At 36.2% G+C, this 27378-nt stretch overlaps 1 protein-coding gene across 3 annotated transcripts in view; it reads left to right on the forward strand.

The window, feature by feature from the left end:
• The first annotated feature begins 3456 nt into the window (after positions 1 to 3456).
• Positions 3457 to 27378, forward strand: part of ASB17 (ankyrin repeat and SOCS box containing 17) — a 30327-nt gene continuing 6405 nt past the window's right edge. Inside the window, exons 1-3 of one of the 3 annotated variants that reach the window (XM_008956026.4) lie at positions 3457 to 3504; positions 12186 to 12258; positions 19660 to 20077. In XM_008956026.4, coding sequence (XP_008954274.1) covers positions 19677 to 20077 — 401 coding nt within the window. In that variant the 5' untranslated portion in view covers positions 3457 to 3504; positions 12186 to 12258; positions 19660 to 19676. Of the gene's footprint in view, positions 3505 to 12185; positions 12259 to 19526; positions 20078 to 27378 lie in introns of those variants that run through there. The other 2 variants (XM_055117134.1, XM_034967834.3) reach the window with 2 other exon arrangements.

Below are 27378 nucleotides of genomic sequence, written 5' to 3' on the forward strand. Positions count from 1 at the left end.
TCACTTTCCAAAACAGAAAACTAAAGACCCAGGGAGTTTAAATGTGTAATTTTGGATACAATTATATGTTTAATTAACCATAGTGTTATGTTTAATTAACCATAGTGTTATGTTTAAACCCAGTTCATCTCATTCTATATACAATGCTCATTTCACTATTAGAGACAAATGCTATTTATATAAATCATGCCTATTATATAGGAAAATAAAAATAACTAACCATATAGTAAAGAAGGAAAGAAATGTCACTTTTCGTTTATCTTTTACCAATGGAGTTCATTAACTTGCTTACTGAGTGTGTGAAGGTTGACTAGTTTTCCTAAGTAAGAGCACCAGCCTCTATCTTCTGCATACATATATTGCCCAAGTCTTCTTAATCTTTTAGAATTAAAGCCATCTATTTTCCTGCTTGTGCAACAATTAAAACCACAATTGAGCAACCACAGCAGGAGGCACAAAAGATTCTATCTTGTCCCTCTTGATTATAAAATTGTATGCCACCTCCCAGAGAAATACAAATGTAATGAAATTCTGGAACAAGAAAAGAGATGTACAGTATTTACAAACTTAAAACTTGCATGGCTTGGGTCCATTGTTGTCTTTCTATTTCCCTCCACAGCTGATATTCAGTCCTTTTCATATCAAGAGAATGATCATTTGTCCATGAATACATACCCATAGTATTATAGACTTACCCAAACTTAAGTAGATAAAAACAAAACAAAACAAAACAAAAAAACCTCTACCACTAAAAATCTCTCACTCCTTTTCATCTTATCAGGGAGCTGACAGGAGCTGCAGATATGCATGTCTGTTAGTTATTGGCTTGTGGTTTTGTTTGCTTACTTGCTGTTTGGCAAGAGAGAGTAAGCTTTTGTTCCTCCATTTGTTTACAAGAAAATTGTTAGAAATTCACATACATGATCAATACCCATTTAAGCACTGAAATGACAACTGACAAAATTCAGTGATATTCCACAACAAAATAATCTTTTCATTTGACAAAATATTTTATTTTTAATCTAAAATTAGCTTTAAGAAAGTATACCACACATTGATTTTACTTTATATCCTCTGCAAGACACTGCCTAGATAGTCAATAAATATTGGTATGGCAGACCTTTAAATAATGGTTCATTCAACATCATTTTGTTATAACACTGATGAGAAAAAAAATCAATTCCAAGCTGGGGCCACTGTCTGTGTGAAGTTTGCACATTCTCCCCATGTTTGCATGGGTATTCTCTGGGCACTCTAATTTCCTCCCACATCCCAAAGCTGTGCGTGTGTGTGGAATTGGTGCATTTAAATGATGTCAGTCTGAATGAGTGTAGGGGTAAGTGCGCCCTGTGATGGAAAGACATCCTGTCAGGACTGGCTCCCACCTTGTGCCCTGAGCTGCCAGGATAGGCTCTGGCCACCCAAGACCCTGAACTCTAATAAGCAAGTTGAAAAATGAATACAAATTATTGTCAAATAAAAATTCATAAAGTAGGTGGTAATCATACCGACATATGACAATAAATGATGAGCTATGAAAGTGCACAGAGCACCCACCCTGTTTGTCAGTTAGTTTTTGAACTGCATGATAGTAGGAGATGTTTCTTGATTTAACAACCATGACTGCCATCACTTACTGATTCACCAAAAACTGGGTAAATAATTATCTTGCTTGTGTTTATTAATCCTAAATGTATGAATAGTTCACATGTATTTCAATGCTTAATATTAAAAGTGTTTTGTGTCTTTATTTAAAAGTTTAGTGGCTCGATATGCTGGCCCATGCCTGTAATCCCAGCACTTTGGGAGGCCAGGAGTTTGAGATTAGCCTGGAAAACAGAGAGAGACCCCATCTCTACAAAAAAGAAAAAATTAAAAATTAGCTGGGCATGGTGGTGCACAACTGTAATCTTGGTTACTTAGGAGGCTGAGTTTGGAGGATCACTTGAGCCCAGGAGATCAAAACATAAAAAAATTTTATGTTTTTGTGATCAGAAATGTGTCTTAGAAACGTCTTTATATATATATATATATATATATATATATACACACATATATATATATACACATATATATATGTATATATATATATATATCAGTCTATGGTAAAATTGGTTTTGTTATAAGTAGTTTCTTCTAAAGTTGCATAGGTTTCCAAGAGCCTTATCAAGGACATGAAATGAAGACTTACTGTATTTGGTTTCCAGCATCTATTCACGTAGTTATGCTAACCCACAGAATGATGCACAAAACCAAATGATAAAGACTCACTTCTTTTTCCTCCTGGCCTGAAAAACAGGAAGGCATTGTTCATAAAGTGATTTGGGCATTATGTAACTGGTATTCTCAGATACTGAGAGTGATTAAAAATTCTGTTCTAGTGAATAGTTTAATCTCCCCAATGAACTCTTACTGATTTCCATTGTAAAGCATTTCGTCGATGGCTTTCATTACCTCTGTCTAGATGATCAGATTTTCAAAAATAACAGTTCACATTAATAATGTTTTACTCTAGTCCTTCTCCAATATATTTGAGTCAGTTGCTCCTTTTTCCCTTAAATGATTTGTAATGCAAATGAAAGAATCTGAGAAGTCACAAGTTGGATTCTGACCTCTTAAATTAACTTCATTAAAATAGCTCTAACTACAGAAAAGAGCAGACCTTCTTGCTTTGGGGGTGAAAAGAATCACAATCTGAAATGTCAGTTGCCTCAGGCAGGCACATCACATTGAGTTGCATTTAAAGATAGCTTCAAGCTAGCTTCACACTGAATTATAAAAGTCACTGAAGTCATCCTTTTCATCTAAAGGAAAATAATTTTAGTATTATTTAACATTGGGAATAATGGTTCATGGATACATAACAGCCTACTAATGTTACCCTTATATAATACCAACTTTTCTCTGAAAAAATAAAAAGCTTATAAAGCTACCTAATAAGTGATATAATTTGATATAATATCAGTGTATATATGAATTAATGTGATAAAAATGTAGAGACAATTCAGTAATTGTTTTAGTTGGCAACAATGAAAATTTGTAGTTAATGATTATCTGATGAGGACAAGAAAACAGTTTTTTAAAGTCTAGAAGTATAAATCTGTGAAAGCAAGTAAGGCTATCTCATAAAAAAAGTTTTAAAAGAAGGAGCTCTCTGGTAAAAGGAATTTGAGGAGATTAAGTGTTTGAAATGCTTGTTCCCTGGTGCTGTAAAGAAATAGCACTTGAACATAAATTTAATTTACTCAGCAAGGCCATTTTTACTTCCTGCAGAAAGGGTATACTCGCCAGCAGTTTTGCCACGAGAGTACATCGAACAAAGGAGACAGGGTCATTTATAAGCTGACGCATCCACCCTACTGCTGTGTCCGGTTTCCATTGGCTGGAAAAAGACCTTATATTCTGTATTTGTCCCGATTGGCTAGCAACTTGGAACTTTTTAAAAGAGGCAAAGGCAGAGGAGAACAAAGGAAGGAGGAAGTAACTTGTGGAATGCTGAAAAAGGTAAAAACACCTCCAGATAAGAAAGAGGAACAGGCTATATGACCTAATGTTTGCTTGGACCAGTATAAGCATGCCAGGGCAAATATTTAGGCTAAATTGTGGGAGTTAAGAACATAAAGTACATTGATTTCTTTATCATGGCTAGCAGATATTTAAGAAGGTTAGCACAGGTCTTTGAATAAATTTTGCTTCTAAGAGAAGTTACTATTTATTCCTAATTAAATGGGGAGGAAAGTCTTTGAAAAGGAACCTCTACTTTACTTTTTACATTAAGAAAAACATATATTGGGTTGATCCAGCTAAAGATCCACAAAACATTCCTGGTTAGGCCAGTAATACCTTTTTACCATAAATTTTTCTAGCACTGATAGTGTTCCCGAAATATAGCACTTAGGCATTTGAGAAAACAGCAGAAGCAGGAAGACTACTTACTCTCACCTTCCCCATTCCCTTCTCCCTGAAACAGGCCATAAAAGCTAGGAAGGTCACTCTCTGGCCTTCTCCTTCCCTTCTCAAAAGGGAATCAAAAGATTTTTTAAATTGATAAATAATATTTTACATGTATATGGGGTACATGTGAGTATCTGTTACATGCATGGAATGTGAAATGATCAAGTAAGGGTATTTGGGGTATCCATCACCTTCAGTATTTATCATGTCTGTGTGCTGAGAACATTTCAAATCCTCTTTTCTAACTATTGATACATTGTTGCTAACTATAGTCACCCTACTCTGCAATCGAACATTAGAATTTATAACTTCTATTAACTGCGTTGGTACTGATTGACTAACCTCTCTTCATCCCCTCTCCACTCCACCCACACATCCTTCCCACCTCTGGTATCTATCATTCTATTCTCTGCCTCCATAGCTGAACTTTTTTAGCTTCTATATATGATTGATAACATGTGACATTTGTCTTTTTGTGCTTGGCTAATTTCACTTGACCTAATGACCTTGAGTTCCATACAAATTGCTGCAAATGATATAATTTCATTATTTCTTATGGCCAAATAGTATTCAAGTATGTATATATATCACATTTTCTTTAACCATTCATCCATTGATGGACACTTAGTCTGATTACATCTTTGCTATTGTGAATAGTGCTGCAATAAACATGGGAGTGCAGGTATCACTTTGACATACTGATTTCTTTTCCTTTGGATAAATATCCAATAGTGAGATTGCTGATCAATGGGGGTTTTATTTTTAGACTTTTAAAATAAATTTCCATAATGTTTTTCATAGTGGCTGTCCTAATTTACATACCACCAGCAGTATGTGAGAGTTCCCTTTTCTCTCCATCTTTGCCAGCATCTATAACATAATAATGTTTTATCTTTTTAATAGTAGCCATTCTACAACTAGGATAACATGCTATCTTACTGTGGTTTTGATTTGCATTTCCCTGATGGTTAGTGATGTTAAAAATTTCCACATACAGCTGTTGGCCATTTTTATATCTTCTTTTGGGAAATGTCCATTTGCATCCTTTTCCCACTTTTTAATTGAATTCGTTTTTTAATTGTTGTTTTGAGTTTCTTGTATATTCAGATATTAACTTCCTTGTCAAATGAATGGTTTAAAAATATTTTCTCCCAATCAACAGGTTGTCCCTTCACTCTGTTTACTGTCTTTGCTGTGCAGAAGATTTTTAGCTTAATATCTTAATATAGTTCTATCAGTTTTTCTTGTTTTGGTTTTTGTTTGTTTGTTTTTTTGTCTGCACTTTTGATCTTTTAGCCATGAGATCTTTGCCTATACTAATGTCCTGAAGTGATTACGCTATGTTTTCTTCTAGTAGTTTTGTAGTTTCAGGTCTTATATTTAAGTCTTTCATCTATCTTGAGTTTATTTTTGTATACAGCAAAAGATAGGAGTCTGGTTTCATTTTTCTGCATATGGATATCCAATTTCCCCAGCATCATTTATTGAAGAAGGAGTCCTTTTCCTGATGTATGTTCTTATAGCTTTAATTTAAAATCAGTTGATTGGGAGGCCAAGACAGGTGGATCACTTGAGGCCAGAAGTTCAAGACCAGCCTGGGTAACATGGCAAAACCCCATCTCTACTAAAAATACTAAAACATTAGCCAGGCATGGTGGCTCACACCTGTAATTCCAGCTACTTGGGAGGCTAAGCTGGGAGAATCACTTGAACCCAGGAGGTGGAGGTTGCAGTGAGCCAAGATCACACCACTGCACTCCAGCCTAGGTGACAGAGTGAGACCCTGTGGAAAAAGGAAGGAACGAAGGAAGGAAGGAAGGAAGATAAATCAGCTGGCTATAAATATATGGATATATTTCTAGATTATCTATTCTGTTCCATTCGTCTATGTGTCTGTTTTTATACCAATGCCATGCTGTTTTGGTTACCATACCCTTGTAATATATTTTGAAGGCAGGTAGTGTGATGCCTCCAGCTTTGTTCTTTTGGTTCAGGATTGCTTTGGCTATCTGGGCTTTTTTGTTGTTGTTTCATACAAATTTTAGGAGTGTTTTTTTAATTATGTGAAAAATGAAATTGGTGTTTTGATAGGGATTGCATTGAATTTTTAGATTGCTTTGAGTAGTATGGTCCTTTTAATATTAGTTCTTTTGACCCATGAGCATGGGATGTCTTTCCATTTGTTTGCATTCTCTATGATTTCTTTCATCATTGTTTGTCTTGTTATTGATTTCTAGTTTTATTCCAATGTGGTCTAAGAAGATAGTTAATATGATTTTAGTCATTTAAAATTTGTTGAGACTCGTTTTGTGTGCTAATATATGCTCTATCTTGGAGAATGTTTGATGTACTGATGAGGAGAATGTATGTTCTGTAGCTGCTGGATGAAATGTTCTGTAAAAGTCTGTCAGGCCATTTAGTCTAATGTGCAATTTAAATCTAATGTTTCTTTGTTAATTGTCTGCCTAGATGATCTGTCTAATGCTGAGAGTCAGGTGTTGAAGTCTCCAATTTTATTTTATTGAAGTCTATCTCTCCCTTTAAATCTAATAAGATTTGCTTTATATGTCTGGGTGCCCCAGTGTTGGGTGCATATATGTTTATAATTATTATATCCTCTTGTAGAATTAATCCCTTTATCATTATATAATGACCCATTTTGTCTCTTTTTACTGTTTTGATAGTCTGTTTTATCTGATATAAGTATAGCTACTTGTGCTTGCTTTGGTTTCCATTTGCATGGAAAATCTTTTCCATCCCTTTACTTTCAGTCTTTATGTATTTTTACAGGTGAAATGATTTCCTTGTAGGCAGCATACAGTCAGGTCATGTTTTATTATCCACTCAGCCAGCCTATATTTTCTAAATGGAAAGTTTAATCTGTTTACATTCAAGGTTATTATTGATATGTGGTGGCTTATTTCTGCCATGTTATTAATTGATTTCTGATTGTTTTGTATATTCTCTCTCTCACTATTTATTGTTGTGGTTTGGTGGTTTTATATAGTGGCAACATTTGAGTCTTTTCTCTTCCCTGTTTGTGTGTTTGCTCTATGAGTAGGTTTTATATTTTCATGTGCTTCCATGATGATAGATATTATGCTTTCACTTCCAGGTGTAGGATTCCTTAGGCATTTCTTGTAGTTCTTGTGTAGTGGTGATGAATTCCCTCTGCTTTTGCTTGTCTAGAGAAGACTTTATTTCTCCTTCATTTATGAAGGCTGACTTTGCCAGAGTATAGTATCTGTGACTGGCAGAAGTTTTTTTCAGTATTTTGAATATATGATTCTATTTTCTCCTGGTCTGTAAGATTTCTGCTGAGAAATCTACTGTTAGTCTGATGGGGGTTCCTTCATAGGTGACTAGACGCTTTTCTCTTGCTGTTTTAGCATTCTCTCTTTGTTTTGACTTTAGACATTTTGGCTATAATGTGCAGTGGAGAATCTCAGAGCAACCTGTATCTGCATGTCTAAATCCCTTGCTACATTTGGGAAGTTTTCATCTATTACTTAATTAAATACATTTTCTTTTTCTTTTTTATTTATTTTTTCTTTGAGACAGGGTCTCACTCTGTCACCCAGGCTGCAGTACAGTGATGTGATCTTGACTCACTGCAACCTACACCTCCTAGGCTCAAGCAATCCTCCCATCTTGGCCTTCTGAGTAGCTGGGACTACAGGTGTGCCACCAAGCCCAGCTAACTTTTTTTTTTAGAGATAGGGTTTTTCCATGTTGCCCAGGTTGGTCTCAAACTCCTGGGCTCAAGCAGTCCACCCACCTTTGCCCCCCAAAGTGCTGGGATTACAGGTGTGAGCCACCACACCTGGCTTAAATAGGTTTTCTATCCCTTTTGTTTTTCTCTTTGCCTTCTGGGACTCCAAAATTTTGACTAACTGGCCACTTTACAGACTTCCATATGTCAGGAAGTCTTTGGCCATTCTTTTTTTTTTCTTTATTTTTATTTGACTGAGTTATTTCAAAACACCTGTCTTCAAGTTTGAGATTTTTCTTTTGCTTGATCTAGTCTATTGTGGATGCTTTCAAATGTATTTTGTATTTCATTCATGAGTCCTTTATTTACAGAATTTCTGTTTGGCTCTTTTTTATGATATCTATCTCTTTGATAAATTTCTTATTCATATCTTGAATTGTTTTTCTTATTGTTTTTCAGAATTCTCTTGTATTCCACTGAGCTTCCTTAAAAATAAATATTTTGAATTTTTCTGAGAGTTTGTAAATTTATTTTTGACTGGAATTTGTTGCTGGAGAATTCTTGCGTTCCTTTGGAGGTGTCACATTTACTTGCTTTTTAACGTTTTCTGTGTCCTTATATTGATATCTGTGCAACTGGTCTAATGGTTGCTTCTTCCAATTTTTTGAATTTGCTTTTGTAGGGGAGGACCTTTTCCTGATGATGTATCTGTAGTGCTGGGTAGGGCACTTTGGCTATAATTCTGGGTGCCTGCAGTACTGTAGTCTTGGTATGATTCTTTGACTGTAAACAGTATTAGTTGAGTCTGATTTCCTTGATGGCTTAGAGTGTGGTTATTAGTAGAGGCTGTGATGAAGTTTTGCTGGGAATGGGAATACCAGGTAGGCCAGTCTTCAGGTCCCAGTGATGGCAGCAGTGGGTTGAGCATGTCTGCCTTTGGTGCCCCAGTGTGGTGTATGCTGGCACCAGTAATAGCAGGTCCAGCCAGGCTGATTCTTGCTCAGATGCCAGTGGTGGCAGGAGTGGGCCAAACAAATGGATAGGTTCTCAGGTCTCTGGGTAGCAGGCATGGAACAAGCAATGGTGGCAGCAGTGGCAGGAAAACCCTCTGCATCCCAAGTGGTGCACACTGGTCTTAATGGTGACTGCAATGAGCTGGGCAGGAAGTTTCCAGGCCCGCAAATGACACATGAAGATAAGTTCCAGCTGTGATGGTAGCAGCAGGGTGGGTGGGTCCAACCTCAACACCTCTAGAGAAGTACTCAGGTACCAACAGTGGTGGCCCAGGCTGTATAATTTCCCAGGCCCCAGGACTGTGTGCTCTAACACTGAGGGGTACGGTGTGAAGCTATGCAAGGCAGGCTTGTCTTCAGGCCTCTCGATGGTGTGTACAGACGCTGATTGTGGTGGGCAGGGGTGGGGTGATTCCCCAGGCCCCTGGCAGAGTACTCAGGGATGCACTACAGCCTTGAAACTAAGGAGGCCAGGGTTGCTTTCAGTGGCATCAGCTGTACACAGGAAAGTGAGAAACTGCTTCACTCGTACTTCAGCCCTAACAGCATCAGCCCATGCTTGACTTGCACTGTATCTCCAGTAGTGGCAGCTTGTGTTCCACACATGCTTTAGTCCACATGCAGCAGTCCACAGCAGTAACAGCCATAGGCAGGAAACTCTATCTGGGCACGTGAAAGTGCACAGTGGCTTCACTGCTGGAGGCAGTTGCAGCCTGTGGCCTGCCCTTTGGCCCTAGCATCAGACAATTTGGAAAAGAGGAAGTCAAATTGTTCCTGTTTGCAGACGACATGACTGTATATTTAGAAAACCCCATTGTCTCAGCCCAAAATTTCCTTAAGCTGATAAGCAACTTCAGCAAGGTCTCAGGATACAAAATCAATGTGCAAAAATCACAAGCATTCTTATACACCAATAACAGACAAACAGAGAGCCAAATCATGAGTGAACTCCCATTCACAATTGCTTCAAAGAGAATAAAATACCTAGGAATCCAACTTACAAAGGATGTGAAGGACCTCTTCAAGGAGAACTACAAACCACTGCTCAATGAAATAAAAGAAAACACAATGGAAGAACCTTCTATGCTCATGGATAGGAAGAATCAGTATTGTGAAAATGGCCACACTGCCCAAGGTAATTTATAGATTCAATGCCATCCCCTTCAAGCTACCAATGACTTTCTTCACAGAATTGGAAAAGACTACTTTAAAGTTCATATGGAACCAAAAAAGGGCCTGCATTTCCAAGTCAATCCTAAGCCAAAAGAACAAAGCTGGAGGCATCACGCTACCTGACTTCAAACTATACTACAAGGCTATAGTAACCAAAACAGCATGGTACTGGTAGCAAAACAGAGATATAGACAAATGGAACAGAATAGAGGCCTCAGAAATAACACCACACATCTACAACCATCTGATCTTTGACAAACCTGACAAAAACAAGAAATAGGGAAAGGATTCCCTATTTAATAAACGGTGCTGGGAAAACTGGCTAGCCATATGTAGAAAGCTGAAACTGGATCCCTTCCTTACACCTTATACAAAAATTAATTCAAGATGTATTATAGACTTAAATGTTAGATCTAAAACCATAAAAACCCTAGAAGAAAACCTAGGCAATGCCATTCAGGACATATGCATGGGCAAGAACTTCATGTCTAAAACACCATAAGCAATGGCAACAAAAGCCAAAATAGACAAATGGGATCTAATTAAACTAAAGACCTTCTGCACAGCAAAAGAAACTACCATCACAGTGAACAGGCAATCTACAGAATGGGAGAAAATTTTTGCAATCTACTCATCTGACAAAGGGCTAATATCCAGAATCTACAAAGAACTCAAACAAATTTACAAGAAAATAACAAACAACCCCAGCAAAAAGTGGGCAAAGGATATGAACAGACACTTCTCAAAAGAAGACATTTATACAGCCAACAGACACATGAAAAAATGCTCATCATCACTGGCCATCAGAGAAATGCAAATCAAAACCACAATGAGATACCATCTTACACCTGTTAGAATGGCAATCATTAAAAAGTCAGGAAACAACAGGTGCTGGAGAAGATGTGGAGAAATAGGAACACTTTTACACTGTTGGTGGGACTGTAAACTAGTTCGACCATTGTGGAAGATAGTGTGGCGATTCCTCAAGGATCTAGAACTTTAAACACCTTTTGACCCTGCCATCTCATTACTGGGTATATACCCAAAGGATTATAAAACATGCTGCTATAAAGACACATGCACATGTATGTTTATTGCGGCACTATTCACAATAGCAAAGACTTGGAACCCACCCAAATGTCCATCAATGATAGACTGGATTAAGAAAATGTGGCACATATACACCATGGAATATAATGCAGCCATAAAAAAGGATAAGTTCATGTCCTTTGTAGGGACATGGATGAAGCTGGAAACCATCATTCTCAGCAAACTATTGCAAGGACAGAAAACCAAACACTGCATGTTCTCACTCATAGGTGGGAAATGAACAATGAGAACACTTGGACAAAGGAAGGGGAACATCACATACTGGGGCCTGTCCTTTGGTGGGAGGCTGGGGGAGGGATAGCATTAGGAGATATACCTAACATAAATGACGAGTTAATGGGTGCAGCACACCAACATGGCACGTGTATACATATGTAATAAACCTGCACATTGTGCACGTGCACCCTAGAACTTAGAGTATATTAATAACAAAAAAAAGAAAGGAAATCAGTATACTAAAGAGATATCTGCAATCCCAGGTTTATTGCACCACTGTTTACAATAGCTAAGATTTGGAAACAGGTGTGTCCATTAATAGGTGAATGGATAAAGAAAATGTTGCACATATACACAATGGAGTACTATGCAGCCATAAAAAGAATGAGATCCAGTTATTTGCAACACGTATGGAACTGGAGATCATCATGTTATGTGAAATAAGCCAGGCAAAGAAAGACAAACATCACATGTTCACACTTATTTGTGAGAACTAAAAAATCAAATCAACTGAACTCATGGACACAGAGAGTGGAAGGATGGTTACCAGAAGCTGGGAATGGCAGTGGGGTGGTTGGTGGGGAGGTGGGTATGGTTAATGGGTGCAAAACCATAGAAAGAATGAATAAGACCTACTATTTGATAGTAGAATAAAGTGACTATAGTCAATAATAATTGTATATTTTTAAATAACTTAAAAATGTAATTGGATTGTTTGTAACTCAAAAGATTAATGCTTGAGGGAATGAATACTCCATGATGTGCTTATTTCACATTGTGCATCATTCTCTATGACGTGCTTATTTCACATTGCATGCCTGTATCAAAACATATTAGGTACCCCATAAATATATACACCTACTATGTATCCACAAAATTTTCTTTTATTTTTTAAAGTTATATTAAGATGAATTTATTACTGAAGAAAAGAAAATTTTAAATAAATTTAGTATAGTTAATTTGTACAGTGTTTATAAAGTCTGCAATATTGAACAATTATGTCCTAGGTCTTCATATTCACTCGCAACTGACTGATTGTCCCACCCAAAGCAAATTTCTGTCCTGCAAGCTCCATTCATGGTAAGTGCCTTAACAGGTATACCATTTAAAAAAATCGTTTATACTTTTTTTGTTTTTGTTTTTTTTGAGATGGAGTCTCGCTCTGTTGCCCAGGCTGGAGTGCAGTGGAGCAATGTTGGCTCACTGCAAGCTCTGCCTCCAGGGTTCACATCATTCTCCTGCCTCAGCCTCCCCAGTAGCTAGGACTACAGGCGCCCACCACCACACCCGGCTAACTTTTTGTAGTTTTAGTAGAGAGGGGGTTTCACCATGTTAGTCAGGATGGTCTCGATCTTCTGGCCTCATGATCCACCCGCCTCAGCCTCCCAAAGTGCTGGGATTACAGGCATGAGCCACTGCACCTCGCCCTTTTATACTGTTTTTACTGTGTCTTTTCTATGTTTAGATACAAAAACATTTACCATTGTGTTATAATTGCCCACGCTATTTAGCATGCTGTACAGGTTTGTAGCCTTGGAGCAATAAGCTATACCATATAGCTTAGGTGTATAGTAGGCTAAACCATTGAGGTTTTTGTAAGTACACTGTATGATATTCATACAACAATGAAACAACCTAACAATGCATTTCTTAGAATCTGTCCCCATTGTTAAGCGATGCATGACTGTACATCTATACACACACACATATATATGTAAACTGATTGTAAAAGCCAATTTACAAAGTTTAAAACCTAAAGCAGAATGATGATGGATGAAAGAATTAAAATTCATATCACAAGCTTCCTTTGACTGAATAGATTCTAAATCTCTATCTATATGATGCAATGCTCAAACTGAAGATTCATACATTAAAATAGAACAGGATGGTAAAATGATTATTCAAGCAGAGGGATAATTTTAACACTTAAAATCAATTGTGTTACTGACACAGGAGCATAGAGGCTATAAAAAATGTTCTGAGTGCCAAAGTAATTCTTGACAACTGCCAATATTTTCAAGTTACTCAGTTTTATTGCAAAATATGTACTTGGGTAATGTTGTCTAAGCTGATTACAGAAATGCCTTCATTGAATTATTAATAAATATCAAACCCTTTTTTTCTAGGAGATGGAAGGGAATCAAATAATAGAAGACACGTTAATTTAAAAGTCTGGAGATTTTTGGCTGGGCATGATGGCTCATGCTTGTAATCCCAGAATTTTAGGGGGCCGAGGTGGGTGGATCGCCTGAAGTCAGGAGTTGAAAACCAATCTGGCCAACATGGTGCAAAAATTCACTGGGCGTGGTGGCACACGCCTGTAGTCTCAGCTACTCAGGAGGCTGAGACAGGAGAATCTCTTGAACCCGGGAGGCGAAGGTTGCAGTGAACCAAGATCATGCCACTGCACTCCAGCCTGGGTGACAGAGCGAGACTGTATCGCAAAAGAAAAAAAAAATTGGAGATTTTTATAAAACTCTGGTTGAAACTTTGCTCATTATACTTTAAAAGAGTGAATTTTATAGAATGTACATTATATCTCATTTAAAAATTGACTATACAGGTAGTGTCCATTATTAAAAGGAGCCACATGACAGTGGCTTAACAAAATATCTGGAAACTAATTCATGATAATCTAAGAGTGCAGAAATGTTAGGATAAGCTATAGAAATGTATAATTATTTTGTCCCTTAGATCTTTCTGTCTCTCAAATGTCAGCTGTCAATTGACCACTGGTTGAGTGCTAGATTCTAATAGTTTTATGCTTGAATTCCCTAAAATACTGATTACTATGTTATATGCTTCATCTTTGTTAGATATCCAGAAATCAGTTAAGAGGCTCAAAACCACAATGAGCTATCACCTCATACCTGTTATGATGGGCCATTATATAAAAAACAAAACAAAACACAAAAAACAAACAGGAAACAACAAACGTTGCTGAGGATGTAAAGAAACTGGAGCCTTTGTGCACTGTTGGTAGAAATGTAAAATTGTGCAGCCATCACAGAAAACAGTAAGGAGGGCTGGGCGCGATGATTGATGAAAGAATTAAAATTTATATCACAAGCTTCCTTTGACTGAATAGATTCTAAATCTCTATCTATATGATGCAATACTCAAACTGAAGATTCATATATTAAAATAGAACAGGATGGTAAAATGATTATTCAAATAGAGGGGTAATTTTAACACTTAAAATCATTGATTGATTTAAAATGATTGATTCAAAAAATTAAAAAGAGTAGTACCATATGATCCAGCAGTTCCACTTCTGGGTATTTATATAAAAGAATTGAAAAGAGGATCTCAACGAGATATTTCCACTCCCATGTTTGTGGCAGCATTATCTACGATAGTCAAGAGGTGGAAACAACCTAAATATCCACCTACAGATGAATGGATAAAGAAAATGTGCCACATACATACAACAGAATATTATTCAGCCTTATAAAAGAAGTAAATCCTGCCATATGCCACAACATAAAAGAACCTTGAGGACATTATGCTAAGTGACATAAGCCAGTCAGAGAAGAAGAAATGCTGCATGATTCCACTTATGGGAGGTAGCTAAAGCAGTCAAACTTAACAAAGCAGAAAGTAAAATGATGATTGCCAGGGACTGTGGGGACGGAGGAATGGGGAGTTTCTAATCAATAAGCATACAGTTTTTGTTATGCAAAGATGAAAAAGTTCTAGATATTTGCTTACACTTAAAAGTTTGTTAAGAGGGGAGATTTTATGTTATGTGTTTCTTTGATCACAATACAAGATAAGGGGAAAAATGACACCTACGTGGCAGAGGTGATATTCTCCTGAGGAAGAGAGAAGGTAAGAACTTTACATTCTTACTTGGGTAAAATACCACATGATTTCCACACATAAAGTGAAATCTGGATTTTAATGTACTTCTGATGATATTTTCTACCTTAAATGTGTTTATCTCAAAGAACCTTGCATAGCTCAATAGAAGAGTGACAAACAATAAAAGAATCTGTTAATAGCTTTTAGGTATTCATAATCCTAGGACATCTAGCATGGTGAGACTTTTAAGTATAAATTAAAAAGATTAGACCTTTGATTTTGTTTTTAAAGGGTTAAAATTTCACATATGTTCTTAGGATTTTCTGCAAGTAATCGTATTTCCAATATGCTCATTATGAGTCACCTGTGTGTTTATTTTTAAAATTTAACTGTAATACTAGATATTTTGTGGTTTCTGACTTTTTTAGCCACAACTGACTAGCCTGAGGGGTAGACATGGTCCCAAGGAAAACTCACATAAAAGTTGGACAAGGCTATGTCTTAAAATAGCCTAACTCAAAAACTGAGTTAAAATTAAGTTTAAAGATTGTGTTATAAATTTGAGTATATATTGTGAGGTGGAGACAAGTCTACCAATTGTAGCTCTGTGCAAGCCAAAGTTCTAAGGGAACCAAAATTATGAGTCTAAGTATTTCCTGAGGGTTATCTCAATTCATGAATAGAACAGTAAAAATCCAATTTGCCATGTATCTTAAGATATTTTGTAAAGCTGACACTGAGGTATTAAAATATATTCAAGGCATCGTATAATATGTACATGGGCATGGACATGGACACTCTGCCTTTGGAAATACACACTGATCCTACCCATACTTCAAAAATCATGAAATTCCTCTTCTCTCAAATATATTTTTGCTTTGTATTTTCTTTTAAATACACGAATCAATACTAGAAATGAATGGTAGTGAGAATGGCAAAGCCTGGTAAAAGGGCTAATACAGGCTGAGTATCCCGATCCAAAATGCTTGGGACCAGAGTGTTTCAGATTTCGAATTTGTTTCAAATTTTGGAATTTTTGCATACATATACACAATGAGATATCTTGGGAATGAGATCCAAGTTTAAACATGAAATTCATTTATGTTCCATATACATTTTATATATATAGCCTAAAGATAAATTTATACAATATTAAAATAATTTTATGCATGAAACGAAGTTTGTGTACATTGAATCATCAGAAAGCAAACATGTCAGGTGTGGAATTTTCCACTTTTGATGTCATATCAGAGCCACAAAAGTTTCAAATCTTGGAGCATTTTGGATTTTGGATTTTCAGATTAGGGATGCTCAATCTGTATAAACTTTATAGAGTAGATAGAATAGAACTTTTACAAGCTTAATTTTATATAATTATGTAACAACTGTACTACTGAATCCATCAAAGTCATTCTTATCTACTGACATTTGTTTTGTAGTTTGCTGAGACTATGCAAACATTTCACTCATGTATGACTTACCTATAAATCCCATTTCTGGAGAAAGTGCTTAGCTGGCCAACTTTGTCCTTGGCATCTCTCCTTAGGTAGGTGACTACCTCAGTTGTCTAGTGCTGTTGTGCTACACCTTTTATACTTTCCCAATTCCTAAACCATTGCACTCAGATTTTCCTGATATGCTTCCCTCTTATTAACAACTTGTAGCTGGGTTGAGCCAGGTCATAGGCTTAGGAATACAATAAAAACAAATTACTTCAAGCATTAGTTAGTAATAATGATTTCAACTATAACACCTAGGTCTGAAATGCCCTAATCTAAAAGAATAAGTGAGTAGAAATTTCAGGCAGCATTTGGGACCTATATAGCTTTTGGCCTACTTACAACACATAAAGGCCAACATTCAATCTATGTTTAGGTTATGCAATCTTAAGTACTGAAAAGAACAGGTAAGATATTTAGTTGAAACTTATTATTTCTCAATTATTAGCATATAATGTAAGAAACATGTATGTAACATTTTTCTTTCTTTAAGTCAGGACATTTATTAAAGCATGGCCCATCTTGGCCTCCCAAAATGCTAGGATTACAGGCGTGAGCCACTGTGCCCGGCCAATGTTTTAAAAATTTTAAAGAACTAATGCAGCAACAGCTTTGACTTACTATGTTGTAGTTATTATTTTCAAAGTGAGCATGACTTGTTTCTCATAATCAAAAAATACACACTGATATTCAAATTATCAAGAAAGTACAAAGAAAAATGAGAAAAAATCACTCAGTTTTTCATATCCACAGATTTACGTTAGTATTACTTTAACGTATATTCTGAACACTTTTTTCCAAAAGCAGGATTAACCTACTATCTATCTTCTGCTTTTTGACATATAATTGTAGAGCTCTTGTTTCATGACTGTATTTCATAAACTAGCCATAGAAATGGAAAGGTAGCTCACTTTGGAGAACCAGGGGAGAGTAGAGAGAAAGCCTCTAGCCCTATTCTCTTTGGGTTCAAATTCCAGCTTTATCACTTACTAGACAAATGATCTTGGGCAAGACACTTCAGCTCTACATCTCAGCTTCCTTATCTGTGAAGTAAGAAATAAAGGAGTTAATATATAAAGCACTTAAAACAGTACTGGATATGTAACAAGTAGGACATAGAGTTAGCACGTATGACCATATACGGTCATACAAAGGTAATAATACTACGTTGTTATAGAAATAAAAAGTAACTGATAGAGCAAGATATGTGTAATGTATCCTATTTGTATAAGAATGACAAATTTTTTTCAGATTAGGTATCTGTATTCTTTTAAAAAAAGAAAATTTTATACACACATAAGCAAAAACATTTGAAAGGCTATACATAAAACTGCTAAGATGATTATCTCAGGGAGGAATTGTTGCTGGCTCTATAATGTTTCAATTTTTTATAAGTTTTATGTATTGTATTAAGAAATCAGTAAAATAGTTTAATTTAAAAAATATTTTTTGAGGCAAAAAAAGTAAAACAGAAAAAGTGAAAGAAAATGACAAAACTTGGTTTTCAGAAAGATGACAATATGTAGTTAGTTTAATCAGGTTGTCCAGCTGGGAAAAGACAGTTTAGAGTTTACAAAATAAAATGCAATATTAGTAGATGTATATTATAGTAAATCTAAAGTAATAATTTTTTCTTACTAAAGAGACATCATTCACATGATTTAAATAAAAATATGCCAAAGGAAAAAGAATATATTTAATTACCTTTTAAAATGCTAATACATACACCCAAGGTTGTTAAGACTGATCACTCTGCGAATGGTATAAAGAGGTGGCTGAAACATTAACTACAGAATAATGATAAAAACAACCATAACATCTTTCCCCTTTATTGTAGTGGGGCAAGGACACCATATCAAGCTTGAAGTACCTTTAATGCTCAAATTGTATACATTCTGCCTGGTTTATAGAGGAATAGTTTCTGTAAAATTTAAAATTCTAAAAAAAGGTCAGACGTAGTGGCTCACGCCTGAAATCTCAACACTTTGGGAGGCCAAGGCAGGCGGATCATGAGGTCAGGAGTTCGAGGCCAGCCTGGCCAACATGGTGAAACCCTGTCTCTACTAAAATACAAAAATTATCCGGGCGTGGTGGTGTGCACCTGTAATCCCAGCTACTCAGGAGGCTGAGGCAGGAGAATTGCTTGAACCTGGGAGGTGGAGGTTGTAGTAAGCCAAGATCGCACCACTGCACTCCAGCCAAGGCAAAAGAGTGAGACACTGTCTCAACAACAAAAATCTAAAACAAAGTCTTTAAATTTTGGTTAATATTGTATGACATTCTTTCTCTTTGGGAATGAATATATTAGCAGGTTACTTAACCTATGTAAGCCTCAGTCAGGCACAGTGCCTCAAGCCTGTAATCCTAGCACTTTGGGAGGCTGAGGCAGGGAGATCACTTGAGCTCGGGAGTTCAAGACCAGCCTGGCCAACATGGCATAACTCTGTTTCTATAAAAAATACAAAAATTAGCCAGGCATGGCGGTGCATGCCTGTAGTCCCAGTTGTTTGGGAAGTTGAGGTGAGAGAAAGCTTGAGCCCAGGAGGTCAAGGCCGCAGTGAGTCATGATCGTACCACTGTACTCCAGCCTGGGTGACACGGTAAGACCCTGTCTCAAAAAACAAAAAACAACAAAAAAATTATCTGTGTAAGCCTCAATTTCCTCAACTACAAGATAGGGGAAATAATCAATGAGGATTAAGTGAGAGCATACAGTATTCATGCAGAACATGAGAACAACACTTGAATTTATTCACTCTAGCAATCATTGTCTGCTTACATAATAGCCTACAAAGGATAATCAATGTGTTTATTACCATTATTTAGTCTACTGAAGAAACATGCAGAACTTGAGAAACCAGGCAGACTACCTTGAACTGAATTCTTAGAAAATTAAATATATTGTATCTTAGCTTTCACGTATGTCATTTCTGTCCAATATGTCTCTTTCAAATGTCACCAGTTACATACAATATCCCCTCTGACCTATGCTGGTGACCTCTACCTATTGTGGAGGAATCTCCACCTATTGTGATGTCATCCAGTACTTTATGGTAATATTTATTTTTTCTGGTTACAGTTTAAAGGGCACTTCTGTTTGTGGAGTAAAGCCTGCCACATTGTCAAAATATGTAACTGGAGGATTACAGTATGCTTACCTCTGATTTTATTTCTACAGTGCTGCTATAAGTAACAATGAGTAAATCTACTAAATTATGTCGTAAGACTTCTTGTCCAAGAAGCAATATATTCTGCAACCTCCTTGACAAAATTGTTAAAAGACCCTCCCTACAGTTTTTGGGTCAGTGGGGATATCACTGTTACGAACCAAGGATTTACAGATCACTGGCAAAAATTCTGAGGTATGTGGACTTGGATGGTTTTGACGCACTACTCACAGATTACATTGCATTTGTGGAAAAATCAGGATACCGTTTTGAAGTAAGTTTTAACCTCGACTTCACTGAAATATGTGTGAATACAATTCTGTACTGGGTTTTTGCCAGAAAAGGTAATCCTGACTTTGTGGAATTGCTTCTCAAGAAGACAAAAGACTATGTTCAAGACAGAAGTTGTAACCTGGCACTGATATGGAGGTAATAATTTCATATGTTTTCACTATAGAACAAGAAAATTTATCTTTAGGAGAGTAGAGTGCTTCTTTTTTCTAAAATTCACATGTATAGTGGCTATATGTGAAGTAAGGAATTCTCACCTAATTGCTTGACCACGTGTTCACTCCTTCACTCTTTTATTATGTATTCCATTTTTATTTATATGTAAATTATTATGTACCAGTAAATCATTAGTGATTCTGCTCTACACAGCTTACATGTTAGTGCTAAACAACATGTTTCTCTAACTAAACAAAGACACTATGTTGTGTAATACTATGATCTCCTATTTCTGAGAATCCTATGGTTTTATATTTATATATGTTTATAAGCTGACTTTCAAAGTACAATTGGGAACATGCACACATCTTCACATAGTAATACTTATTAAACACAATAGTTCCCTATTTGTGTGTTAAACATTTATAAATTAGACTCCAAATTCTCCAAATTTGAGCACAATGAAGGTCAAGTACCTGATGCTATCGATAATAGAACCAAATTTTTATAGTGTTCACATGTCAATCTACCTAATGCATACTACTGAGGATCTTATGAAAATCAAATCTCCAATGTATCCTCTTTGTAGAGTCCATAATATAGAATTTAAAGTTACCTAGTTTGCACTAACTTTAATTTATTCTTTCGTTTTAGATATTCGTCTGAATAAAACATTCATGTGTTCATTCATTCAGCAAAATATTTATTAATCACATTACTATGTATGCAAGTCTGTACTAGGTGCAATATAAATGCATGTATGCAATGAAAAACAAAATGGACAAGATCAGTTAAAGACTAAACCAATTTAGGTTCTGCCTAAAGCAGAGTTTTTTCTTGATTGTGCATCCTATGGTATTGGAGAACCACTGGATTTCATTACTTAATGATTACTAAAGTACATGAACTGATAGCTGTAGTTTGGAAACAACAATAAACAAAACTACCCAATGGTATTTTGTGTTTTAAGTAACCATTATATTTGTAACTACAGCAGAGATCAGCAAATCTTCTAAAGCTGACTGTGACTAGCTGGGCTAAATAGTGCCTGTCTACAGCCCTGGAAGGTCCACGGGAAAGAAAAATTGAGGCAAACAGAGGGAGAGAGAATAAATTTTTAAAAATTAAAAATGGAAGCAGAGAGGAGAAAGCTGGACAGAAAATGAAACAAAGAGAAACACAGTGGAACATGATAGGGTGCCATTAACAACTGTCTTAAGACAGGTTTAAAATTAATAAATTTCAACGTAGATGCATCCACAAGGTAAAACTCATTACAGGTCAGTTCTACTGATCGCAACATCATTTAGACCTCTCAGAATCATAGAATTTTATATTTGTATGGAGCCTAAGAATTCATTAGCAGACCTTTACCCTGGACAGCAACTGGTCGATGCTCACTGGTCTCTTCTTAAACAATTCTAGAAGTAGTGAGTTAACTATTTCCTAGGTAAACCGTTCCTTTGCCTTGGGGTCCTTGTTTTTCCTAGTGTTATATATATATATATTTATATTTACATATATTTATATTTATATGTAGTTATATATATACATGTTATATATAGTTATATATGTTTTATATATATAACTAAATATAAATATAACTAGTTATATAAATATATAAATATAACTAGTCATATAATAGTTATATAACTAAATAAATACAACTGGTTATATATAGCTAAATATTTGAATATATATAATATATAAATATATAGTCATATGACTTTAAATATGATGTATATGCCAATGACTCTCAAAATCTTTATCCCCAGTGTTGACTTTGCCTCTGAGCTCTGAACTCCCTTCTATATTTAGTTAATTGACATTGCCACATGGCATCTCAAACTGAATAGAAACAAAGCAGAATACTGATCTAACTCACCCCCCCTCTCTGCCAACCTTCTCCTTCCCCAGAATTCCCCCCAACCCCCGATTAACAGCACCTGTTTCTCTACCATGTGGCTAAAGGCAGAAATCTAGGATTTATTCTTGATTCTTTCCTTTGCTTCAACACATCAGTAAGTCCTGTTATCTCCAAAACATATCCCAATCATTTCTTTTCCTTTTCATCTCCTTTCATCTCTTTCGTTTCAAATCTAGGTGAACTCACCATCACCTCTTGCATAGAAAACTGCAATAGACTCTTAAAGAGTCATTCAGCTTCCACTCTTCCCTCTCAACTCCTATAATCTGTTATTGACTCAGAAGCCTGAGTGACCTTTTAAAAATACAAAATGGCTTATATCAACCATAGTTAAAATCCTCCAGTTTTTCCACTACAGTGATTTTATACAAGGGGTATAACATTCAAACAATACCCCTTTTTTAAAAACCCTACATGAAGCTGGGCACGATGGCTCACGCCTGTAATCCCAGCACTTTGGGAGGCTGAGGCGGGCGGATCACGAGGTCAGGAGATCGAGACCACGGTGAAACCCTGTCTCTACTAAAAATACAAAAAAAAAAAAATTAGCTGGGCGCAGTGGCGGGCGCCTGTAGTCCCAGCTACTCGGGAGGCTGAGGCAGGAGAATGGCGTGAACCCGGAAGGCAGAGCTTGCAATGAGCTGAGGTCGCGCCACTGCACTCCAACCTGGGCGACAGAGCGAGACTCCGTCTCAAAAAAAATAAAAATAAAAAAAAAATAAAAATAAAAAAATAAAAACCCTACATGAAAGGTCCCTCTGTATTTCTCCCAAACCCCATCTTGTATTACTCTCCCTTTTGAACACTATATTCCAGCCACAAAGACCTTTCTGTTTCTTGAACATCTTCAAGTTCATTCCTGCCATAAGGCCTCATAATACTGTTCCCTCTGCCTGAAAATTTATTCAATTGGACCTTCCTCCTCATCAGCTAGGTCACAGTATAAATATCATCTTCTCAAAGAGGCCTTTCCTACTCACACAATCTAAAGAAGCCACTCAGTCATTACAGTATTTTACTTTAATTCTCTGCACCTGCTGATCACTGACCTGTTTATTTACTGTTGTTCCTTTTTCATTGGTTTGCTCACTATCTATCCTCACGGATAGAGTGTGTAGAACTATGTCAGATACATAGCAACTGCTCAATCAAGATTTTGTTGAATGAGTAAGTGAATTTTGAAGCAGCTTTATTTGATTCTTCTTTCCTGTACTGCACTGAAGTCTTGCATTTCTCCAACCCTGCCCAAGTAGCTATAAAGATCAGTCTGCTAACTCTCTTTTCTACAAGAAAACTTCTCAAGTATTTGAACACATCTATTACGTCCTCATAATGAATACCCCAAATTTCCTATTATCTGTTGTTCTTTACTTCGACAACATCATTCTTTGGTCATCCTCCCTTGTTTAGACTCTAATTTGATAATTTCCCTATTATATCTCCCTGAAGGAGAGGAGATAGAATTAACGAGGGGAAGAAACTTAAGTTTGTTCATTTTCACCACAAATCTGCAAAAAACATCTAAATGCCACAGTGTGACAGATTATAGGTGGCTAAAGAGAGATGTCATTCCATTCAAATAACAATAATAAATATTAAGCATTTTTTAAGTGCCAGACACTATGTTATTTATTGGGGATACAAAAACAAAGTAGACACATTTCCTGATTTTAGAGAGCTCATATACTAGTAAGTGAGGCATAAATTTAAACAGCAATTATAGCCACACTCTAGGTACAAAAATAGAAGCATGCACAGGTAGAGAGAGCAGAGAAGGAAATTGTTAACACCATTAGGGAGGAGTAGGTATCTGAGAAGGCTCAATAGAATAGGTGATGTCTTAAACTGATTTTTAAAAGATAACAAAGAGTTTCTTCTTTCTTTCCCTTGAAGACATGTAATCTAGATAGAAGGAGGATTACTGAAACTAAGGGAGATACAAACAACATTGTTGTATCCAATGACTACAAGCAGTTTAGTAATAGCTAGAGAGTGAGATAGGAATCATGCAGTAAGAGAAATGAAGACTGGAATTGAAAGAATGAAGGACTTTGTAGGCCAGAGTGAGGAACATGAAATTTACACCATGGGTAATGCCTGGCCAGTGAAGGTCAATCAACTTGTACAATTAAAAAGATTTATCAGCCCCATTTGAAGATTGGATTTTGGGAAAACAGGCTGCAGCTAGGGCAGGGAAACCAGTTAGTAGACTACTCAAGCACTCCAAGTACAATGTTCTATGTGGGAAGAGTTGGGGGGAAAGTGATCTAATTTTTTTAAAGGGGGGTGGTTAGAGAAGGTCCCTGAGGCTGAATTTGCATAGCATGCACAGTATATGTACTTAGTTTACATGTGTATTTATAATAGTTTTGAGGGGAGAACTAATTCTCCTCTACCAACATCCCTCCCAACCTCTGGTCACCCTTTGATACTACAACTGTCCAGGCAAATTATGAGAACTTAAACTAAAACAGTAGCAGTGGGAGAAAGGAGAGAGATTTTTAGACAGAATTACAAGACACGGTAAGTGATCAGAATTGGAGGATCTAAGAGAAGAAAGAGTTAATCTTCAGATTTCTAAATTTTGAGAGTGGTTGAAAGTTGTATTAGTTTCCTGTTGCTGCTGCAACAAATTACCACAAACTTAGTGGCTTAAAACAACACAAATTTATAGTTTAGTTCTTATAGTTCTGGAGTTCAAAAGTCCAAAATGAGCCTTATAGAGCTAAATCAAATTGTTAGTAGGTCCAGTGCCTTATGGAGGCTCTAGGGAAGAATCTGTTTTCTTGCCTTTGCCAGCTTTCAGAGGCCATCTACATTCCTTGGCTGATAGCCTCTTCATCTTCAAAGCTAGCACTGTAATATCATCATATCTTATTCATTGACTCTGCTTCCAACATTCTCTGCACTTATAAGGACTCTTGCAATTACACTGGGCACACCTAGTTAATTTCCCACCTCAAGATCTTAATCATATCTGCAAAATCCTATTTGCCATACTGAGGGGCCATTATTCAGCCCACCAAAATGGTCATACCACAAGCTTATCGAGATAAAATATTTTAAAAAACCTATAAAATCCGTTTTAGACATATGAGTTTGCACTTCCTAATGGATATCGAGGTAGAGATGTGCAATACGTGGCTAGATAAACAGTGCCATCCTTAATGTTTCTCTTACATCTCACATCTATATTGGGATCTGTTGGTTCTACCTGCAAATAATGTACAGCATCTGGCTGTCTCCACTACTATGTTCCAAGCTAAGTGATTTCCTTCCTTCTATAACAAATTCTCAACAAAGGGCAGATCACACTACTCTTCTACTCAAAACCTCCAATGGCTTGTCCTTTTGGTTTAGAGTAAAAGGTGAAGTTCTTACAGTGATCCATAAGGCTCTAAATAATGTGGCATCCCATTACCTCTGTCCTCTTTTCAGCCGCGCTGGTTCCGTTATTCTTCCTTCATCACTCCAGGCACAGTCTCCCGCCATAGGGCCCTGAAATATCCAAATGGTTAACTTCCGCACCTCCTTCTGGTCTTTGTTCAAATGTCATCTTTCAATAATGTACTCTTCCATCATCTTATTTAATATTTAAAAATGCCCTGACCGTACCAGCCCACAGCATATCCATACTTCTTATTGTGCTCTGCTTATTCTTTTTTCCAAGCACTCACCTGCTAACATAAAATTTGCTTGTTTACTGTGTTCATCCTACATTGTTGTTAATCGTTCACTATAATATAAGCAAGATAGTAGGGATCTTTATTTTGTTTCCTGATATATCCCAAGCACCTAAAACAGTTCCTGGCATATAGTATGCATTCAGTATTTGTTGAAATAAATAAATGGACAGGAATTGAAGTTATGGTCATAAATGAAATTGCCTGGGAATAGCCAAATAAAATTGGTCTAAAGGCCATGCATACTTACTTAGATGTTGAGGGCAGAGGAAGAGGAGCCAGTGAAAGACAGTTGAGGAGAAATAGCCAAAGAGATGAATGGGTAACTTGGAGAGACTAGCCCAACTGAGTAAAAGGAAAACATAGTTTTAAGAAAGTCAACTGTGTGAAATATCACACATGTAAAATTATTCTGGAGAAGCATCTATCAAATTTTTCAGCTAGAAATTGAAGGAGAATGAGAAGGGAAAAAAATTAGAAATAATTATAGCTAAAAAACTGAATCATTCTCTGCATGTCTGTATGGAAATATTATGCCCCATTTCATAAGCATTATGACAGGTTTTCAGATACCAAGAGTTCAGTTCATTAACCTCACATTTAAAAACTAATTCTTGCTTTGCTTGCTGCACTTCATCCATATAAGTACTGCTATAATTAACTGTCAGTACAGATTAAGCAAATTCTGGTTTACAGTAACATACTCTTTAAACATGAGGATTAATCATATGTCATTTGGGTACAGATTAGACTTTTAAATCTCATTTTAAACCTATTTGGGTTTTAGTCATGTTTTCAACATTTTTCAGTATTCATTATCTTCTAAAGGTAATGTCAATCTTAATATCTTAGAATCAACTAATATCTCTAAATCTTAATAATGACCACTTATGGTATATTTTGCCCCCTGAGTCTCCAGAATTCCCATACTTATAAGGTTCTTAAGTCAAATATTTTCTTAAGAACAAGCAAGATGAATACGTTAAACTGCCTTTGAAAAGTTTAAGTGATTACACATCAACAAAAATCTTGTTAGGCCTGAAAGCTACAGGATAAACTCAGGGAATTTTTTACTATGACATATATATAGTCAAAATTTTCAGTAAAAAAAGTTCAATTAACAAATATTTGAGTGCGTAATATGGGCCAAACATTGTTCTAGGCACTTAAATATGCAGTAGTGAACTAAGATGAAATTACTATCTTTTAGAGGCTTCCACTTTGGTAGATTGTTTTGCTTATCTATTTATTTTGAAGAAGAGAAAATGAAAGTTTAGAGGTGTTAAATAAGTTTTCCAAAAGATACAAATTTAATGTAGGTAGGTACAAAGTGCCCTGAGGAGTATGAGATATATCAGGGTAATCAAAGAAGACTTCACAAAACAGTTTATTAGATAAGGTCTCATAAAGATGAGTTAGACTTATTGCAGAATTGAAAAAAAAAGGCAGGGGAGAAGAACATATACAAAGTAAAGAAATGTGAAAGACCTGGATGCAGTGGTGGTTTGGGAAACTGCATACCAATGATAGGTAATGTAGAAAGAAATGTAGTTTAGAAGTTCTCCATGCGTTGGAAGTATTTGTAAAAAAGATAATATGCCCAGGACATTATTGGTCTGGAGATGATTCCATGAGAGATACAGGAAATAATACATATCCATATTCATATGTAT

Source organism: Pan paniscus, chromosome 1, assembly GCF_029289425.2.
Source record: "Pan paniscus chromosome 1, NHGRI_mPanPan1-v2.0_pri, whole genome shotgun sequence".
Taxonomy (NCBI): domain Eukaryota; kingdom Metazoa; phylum Chordata; class Mammalia; order Primates; family Hominidae; genus Pan; species Pan paniscus.